Source organism: Octopus bimaculoides, chromosome 15, assembly GCF_001194135.2.
Source record: "Octopus bimaculoides isolate UCB-OBI-ISO-001 chromosome 15, ASM119413v2, whole genome shotgun sequence".
Lineage (NCBI taxonomy): Eukaryota > Metazoa > Mollusca > Cephalopoda > Octopoda > Octopodidae > Octopus > Octopus bimaculoides.
The window spans coordinates 3,913,944-3,921,961 of record NC_068995.1 but is presented as its reverse complement, the minus strand read 5'-3'; the positions used below and the strand labels follow the sequence as shown (position 1 = coordinate 3,921,961).

The 8,018-nt window shown below is 34.3% G+C and overlaps 1 protein-coding gene across 1 annotated transcript in view; it reads right to left on the bottom strand.

Moving 5' to 3' along the window:
• The window catches only part of LOC106880764 (short transient receptor potential channel 6), a 71,212-nt gene that overhangs the window by 23,732 nt on the left and 39,462 nt on the right, over positions 1-8,018 (bottom strand). Inside the window, exon 5 of the mRNA XM_052973437.1 lies at positions 5,579-5,743. Within this exon, the coding sequence (XP_052829397.1) occupies positions 5,579-5,743 (165 nt within the window). The remainder of the gene's footprint in view (positions 1-5,578; positions 5,744-8,018) is intronic.

Genomic DNA, 8,018 nt, shown 5'->3' with positions numbered 1-8,018 from the left:
ATATATATATATATATATATATTACACTGTACATAAAAATGCATTAGATACATACATACATAAACATATATACACATACACCACCTTCCATATATACACACATATATATATTTGTATGTGTATATATATATATATATATATATGCATGCACACACACACACACACACACACATACACACATACACACACACACATATACATACATAGTATTTTTTCTTTGTTGCCGTTTTGTTTTTCGTTTCGCATACTTTTAACTTCACGCCAAATTAAAATCTCTTACACATGGATAATTTTTGAAGCCGATCCATGTTCAAGTGCATACGCTAACGTATCTAGAGTAGAAATCGATAACTGACATATACATTCAAACGTGTCTTACTACGCAAACACTCATAATTTATTCTAATCTTATTCGTCTATATTAGAAATAGTCAAACTTATGCTTTAATTATTTACATATGGCTAGTGCTGTCTTATTATGAAATTTTCATTAAGCTCATTTCTATATAAGTAATTAAGTTAATACAGTGCCAACAAACAATGGCGTAGGTTATACAACGGTTGAGGAAGCCATTTGGCTTACAAACGTTTTCAGTGGTCTCCCCTGCTTACTCTCCCGAACAATAATACTTTCTTAATCGCTGCTTTTAATCTTGCTAAATTTATTTCTTATCTTTTATCTTTTACTTGTTTCAGTTTTTAGCCTGCGGCCAGGCTGGGGCACGGCCTTCAAACGTTTTTAGTCGAATGAATCGAATGAATCCAGCCCATTTTCTTCAACCTGCTACTTATTCTATCGGTCCATTGTGCCGAACTGCTAGGCTACGGGTATACAAACATACTGACACCGATTGTTAAGCGGTGGAGGGGACAAGCACAGGCATAAAGAAACACACACACACACACACACACACACACACACACACACACACACACAAACGAAGTAAATTGCTATTTTTATATTTCTTTACTTTGTTATTTCCAGTCATACGAATGCAGCCGACCAAGCTGTAGCAACATCTTCCAGGGTTTCATTCATATCATATCGACCCTGTGTATATTTCAGTCTTGTCATATTTTGTCGATCTCTGTTGAGTCACCAATTTATGAAATACAAGAGAAGACAACATAGATGACGCCATATCTCTAATCGGTGAAAAAGATAAACACAAGCGTTTATTTGATCTATGTCTTACTCCTGCTTCATCTTCTCTCACGTTTGTTTGTCGTTAATGTTGGAAAAATTTAGGTCAAACCTCTATGAAAGAGCATTCAATCTTTTGTTAAGGTTTTCGTAGATTTTCTGCACTAGAAGCCATTGTTTCATCTATCATGTATTGCTTTTACGTAGAATAAAGAAAAAAAATTAAATTTTTAAGTGCAATATTTTACTCGGTGAACTTCAATAGCTTATATGTGCTTCCTATATATAAAATTCTGTGTTAAATTTCACAATGAAATGCATCTATCGCTTCTATTACAGATATACATTAGATACATTGATTGAAGTAAATTATTTTTAAAATATCTTAACGTCCTGAGCAAGGGAAACGCGTTGATTTTGTAAGAGATGAATTAATGCATTGCTTTAAAACAAAGCGTCGGTTATTAAATAACAAAGCTCTTTCTAGTTGATATTTAAAATGCAAGCAACGAAGTATATTATCAGAATTGATTTAGCAATAACACGTTCAATGAATTAGTACCGAGTATTCTCAAAAAATATTGATAGAGAAGCAAGTATTGATTAAAGAGAAGAACGTATCTGCTGGATAAGAACAAAAGATAATTCGATTTTAGGTTGCATTTTAACGTAATTGAAGCATGTCTTATCACAAAGCACACATCAATCAGGTCATAATGAATAACAATATAGGCGTTTCGCTGTTGTTCTTGTGACACAATTCACAAAACCGATGTGTTCATGTGACACTTTGTAGAAAATCGTCTTCGGCAATTCTTATTTTATGAATATTACTTTATATTTTTTTATGGAGAATATATTTATCGGGAACTCTAATTGATATAAAAGAAATGCTATAAGTTATATTAGATGAATCTTAAAGGAGTTGAATTGAAAAGAGATACTGAAGCAGAAAATGGAGATATTTTCATTTTAGATGTGAAGATATCATGAGTCGAAGAGAGTTGAGTTAATAAAATCGCAAGCTTTAAGAAAGTGTGATTACACACACACGCGCACGTGCATATAGGGAGAGAGAGAGAGGGGGGGGGGGAGAGAGGGAGAGAGAGAGAGAGGGAGGAGCAGAAAGAGATACATACACAGTTGACAGATATACGCATGTATGTATACACACACACACACACATATATATATATATATATGTATGTATGTATGTATGTATCACAGATACATTACATGTCACAAATTTGGTAACATGTAACCTATTCAGTCTAACACTAGAAAAATGATTACTTGATCTATAAACCTCAATTTAAGACACTTTAGTTGAACCTCCAGCCGAATAAGCCTTCATTTAAGACCCAGTGTATACACAATAAAAATACTCATATGAAATTAAACGACAACAAAACCAATAAAACTAGACTCAGCCCCTTGCTGGAAAATAAGTGAACCCTAAAAACTCTAGGTCAACGAATCAGGTGGTCCGTCGATTACGACAACCAGGGTACCATTTGATCTGATCTACGAAACAGCCAGCTCATGAAATTAATGCGTAAGGGGTGAGTATTCCACTAATGCGCGTAGACTGGACACGGTTCAAAGCGTGAATCAGCGTGACATGGAGTGTGATATGCCTAGCCCTTTAGAATTACAGGTACTGCTCATTTTTGCCAGCTGAGTGAACTGAATCCTTTTTTCCAACGAAAGCGGATGGCATAAATTACTGCGTTCACAACAGTTTTAGTTTAAACGGACTTTGACATTACTTCATCAGCTACTGTACTGAAAATCGTTACGGTTTCGGCGCACGCACACACACATCCTCGCGCGTACACACCCGTATGCACATACAAACACATACACACTGGCATACAGACACATGCCCACACATACACACAGGCATACAGACACACACACACACATATACACACGCACGCGCGCACACATGCACACACATACATACACACACACACACACACTCACACACGCACATACACACACACACACACACACACACAAAGAGAGAGGGAACAAATAAGAATGAGAAGAGCTGGAAGGGGTAAGATGGCAGCGTTGCGTATCCACGATTTTATATTGATTATTAAAATCTTTCTACATTTCAATCATTCTTATGCTCTTCGAACCATGCTTACGAAATTATGGTATTATTATCATAATATTGATGCAGTGCCATAATGTACTTTAAGAATCTAGTCTATAATGTACTGTTAGAAATATTCCTGCAACCGACTCCAGCAGACTTCCGATACGAGAAAAATTTTTGAACGGGAAGGTTGTGTAGAAAACAGAAGTGATAAAAACAATCCTATGGAAATTGGATTTAAACTACTTTCAATAGCGGAAGCATTCCTTTTTTGGAGTAAATACAAGCCATTGCTTAATGTTATCGTTATACCAACCATGACATCATAGCCATCTGCCTACCCAGAAATAAAACAAGCAAAGCAAGAAAGCAATACCAACATAATAAAAATTCTCTTTAGAAATCTATAAATCTGGATGGCAAAGATGATGCAGCTGGTTGGATTTTTAGAAAAGAAATATTGATTGAAATACTTATTCTAAGGAATTAAACCAGGGACCGATATTAGATGGGAATAGATTTTAAAGACGAAGGCATAAAGCAAACTCCAGAGAATTTGCAGATGTATCAATTCTTCAACTGGATGGTTTAATGCAGTGGTTGCCAGCAATTGTTCCCAAACCTTTTATTTAAATGAATTTTCTCACGGACCCCTTTTAATATGGTTATCTTTGTGTATATATATATATGTGTGTGTGTGTGTGTGTGTGTGTGTGTGTGTGTGTGTGTGTGTGTGTGTGTGTGTGTGTGTGTGTGTGTGTGTGTGTGTGTGTGTGTGTGTGTGTGTGTGTGTGTGTGTATGTGTGTGTGTGTGTGTGTGTGTGAAATTTTGAATTTAGTTCACGGATACCCCAGTACTACTGCTGGCAAACACTGGTTTAATGAATCCTTGATTACTGCGGCTTATTTTCAACAATTTTTATTCAACGAAAAACAACAATATTTAACAAAAGCATCTTTAAATGATGGTCTGACCCTCTGCCAAGCAAACGGGAGGCAGTAATTGAAGTAGATGGTGAATATGCTCCGGAATAATCATTTAAAAAGGTTTTTGTTACATGTTGTTATTGTTTTTGTTGAATAAAATTTGTTGAGAAAACGCCGCAATAATTATGCGCCAACCCAATATGTGTGTGTGTGTGCGTAGGTGGATGTGTATATAGATAGACAGATAAATAGATAGATAGATATATAGATAGATAGATAGATAGATAGATAGATACATACATACATACATACATACATACATACATACATACATACATATATACATAAACAAACAGACAGATAGAGAGATAGACAAACGGACTGACTGGCATACAGACAGGCAGACAGACTGACAGACAGATAGATAGATAGATAGATAGATAGATAGATAGATAGATAGACAGAGAGATAGATAGATAGATAGATAGATAGATAGGTGATAGACAGACAGATAGATAGATAGAGACGCGAACGTGCACAAATATTCACATATACTCAAACACGTACACATTACACATACACACACGCACACACGCACATATGTATATATCTTATCAATTCTTGATGATGAGAGATTACATACTAAAAAACATCCAAAAAGAAATAATGGAAATATGAAATATGTGACAGCGACATAAAACCGAGTAAGAAATCATTAAAGAATATTTAATTACGTTTAATGATGTCAGAAAACAATATCGTGTGATTTATAGGAGTATAATGATCGTTAATGAAAAGTTTTAAATACTAAATCACTCGTACAATATTTGGGAGTAGAGAACTGGATGTGATTAAATGCATTTATGAAAGGGCTGGCTGTAACTTCAAATAAGATATATTTATATTATTCTAAACATGGTTTAGCTATTTTCATCTGCCTATATTATATAAAGAATGCTTTATATACAAATACCATTCAAATAATAAGAATAAATTCATATATAGTTATTCTTGTGTCTTTGGGGGGGGGAGTCATTACGCCAATAATAATAACACACACACTGGTTCAATGTCACTTCTTTATTGTTGACCCTTCCAAGACATTACAAGTCTTACGTCAACACAAGGATTCAGAGCAAGAAGCTTACAAACAATAAAAGAGCGAAATATAAATATAGATAGATAGATAAATTGATAGATAGGTAGATAGATAGATAGATAGATAGATAGATAGATAGATAGATAGATAGATAGATAGATAAATAGATAGATAGATAGATAGATAGATAGATAGATAGATAGGTAGGTAGGTAGGTAGATAGATAGATAGATAGATAGATAGATAGATAGATAGATAGATAGATAGATAGATAGATAGATACGTATATACTTGTTCTTACCTTAGAATAGGGTAAAAACACGTAGATGATTGCTGTGACAGGTATGAAGAGAATACCGAGTGGAACAATGAATAATTTTACCATAAAAGACTGATGTTGGAACCAAGGGACACCTGCATACCAAATACTCATTAGATGTTCCTGACAGCTGGCATGGGCGATAAACTGGTTAGAAACATAACAAAAGGGTATTTTAGAGAAATGAAACATAATAAACACAATGACAAGGTAATATGAATGAATTTATTAAGAAATATTTTAGTTACAGTTTAAGTTTAAATCTACTGTATTTGACAGAATATGTGACGCACTTCTTTCAAAAACTTTCCTCAGAAAGACCCTGGGTCCTATATGAGAGATTGGGCCACCCATAAGCTAATTTTGTACATCACGCTTTTTGTTCTGAATATGCGCTACTGACATTGGGGTGCGTCTAACTCTTCCGTGCGTCTTTCATGCTATCAAATACAGTAAATTTATTTTCGTTATAATTGAAGACAAAAGCAAAGAATAGTCTCTCCAAGTGATCCAAAAACCTGGAATTATTCATAAAATAAGATGAAATATATTTAAGTGATAGAAATGCAAAAGTGATTATCTTTTTAGAATAACAAAATATAATTTGTTTCCTTTTAAAGCTGTACATACATACATACATACATACATACATACATACATACATACGTACATGTATACATACATATACACACTGTGACGCAAATCAGACGGTTAAAGATGGATCCAGTTTCATAAATAAGAAGTCTGTTTTATCTTTATAACGATAGTGTACATATTTATTGTTAATCCGTTCCCGTAGATTTGGACGAGTATATGTTAATCGCTGCTGTATTTCGGATTCGAATCTGACAGAAAGTATTAAGAATGAATACGCTCAGGATTGTTTTGATTGTCGCTTGTCTACGTGCACTTCATAATTTATGTTCCTTAAGTTTTGCAGTAATACAGAGCTACTGTTGCGTCATTGTATACTTCGTACCGAATGCCATAAATTAAGTTTCTTTTTAGTTTTCGAAATAATCAACAATGCCTTCCATAATATAGAATTTCCAGAAACATTCAAAGATAATTAAATTTGCAGTTTGTGCTTCAACAGAAACCCCATAGGCCTATATAAATATAATTAAATTCAAAATATAAAAGATATGAGAGACATTTATGACTTATATTGTATACAGAAGCAGAAACAAATGGTAAAGTTTACAATGAAACATAACATGGCGTATTTCAGCTGTTTTTTTTCTTTTTTTTTTTCTATCCTTACTGTGACAATGATTGACTATATGGAGCTATCCTTCATCTTTCTGAATACTATATTACAAGTTCTAGAACTAACCTGACTAGTTTTCTATTTCTGTGATGTGATATTTAAATATTCAACACGAAATTTCTTGGAAATTATTGTCAGTTCCAATATAGTTTCATGTTATCTGCTTTCTCTTTCTTTCGTTTTTTCCGCTTTTTTTCTGTTATTAACAACGTAAGTATTTCTACAGTATGGTCGAATGGTAAAGAAGTTTATTTTGCAACGAGGAAGTCCCGAAGATCGATCTGACTGCGCTGCATCTGCGACAATTACATTTTTCTATAATTTCAGATGTGAACGAAGTCTGGGAGACGGAATTTCGATAGACGTTTGTCAGGAGATTGTACCTGTAATCCAAAAAGACTAGCGTCCACTTCCCTCTCTCTCTCTCCCTCACAATACACACACTGATTAGTGAGTATCACACTGATGCTACCTGTGAATTGGTCTCAGAGTTTTGGCACAAGGCCAGCAAGTTCAGTGGAGGGACAAAGCGGAATACATCGATCCCAGTGTTCAACTAATACTTATTTTATTGTATGCGAAAGTATATAAGTCAACCTCGATGTCGGCCGAAAGTGATAAATGGATGAAATACCGCTAAGCATCTCATCCGGCGTGCTAACAATTCTGCCAGCTCACCACCTGATGAAGCCTATAAAGTATTTTAAGAATACACGTATCTGTGGGATGCTCAACCGCTTACACATTAATTCCGAAACAAGTATTGGAGTTGACTTAACTGAATCACCATAATCGCACGACGAAGATCCGACACATTTTCACACATAAAGCTTCCAATTTGATTTGAAGTTAAGTTCGATATAAGGTATCTTGCATGAAATTCTATAGACACGTTACATGAGAAGTGTAATTGCCAGGTTTCTATATAATATATTTAAATCTAATTCTTTCAGATGGCTCTTCATTTTTACGATTATGTATTTATTGTACGTTTTCGTTTTTTTATTAAGATTATTTGAATCAGTCAAGGAAAGCTATTTATTGACTCAGACACAGTAACCCTGTAGGAAATTCATAAAATTCAAATGTGTAAACATAACAAACAGAAACCTTAACTTCAGAAATAACACTGACGTTGTATTGATATTTTTG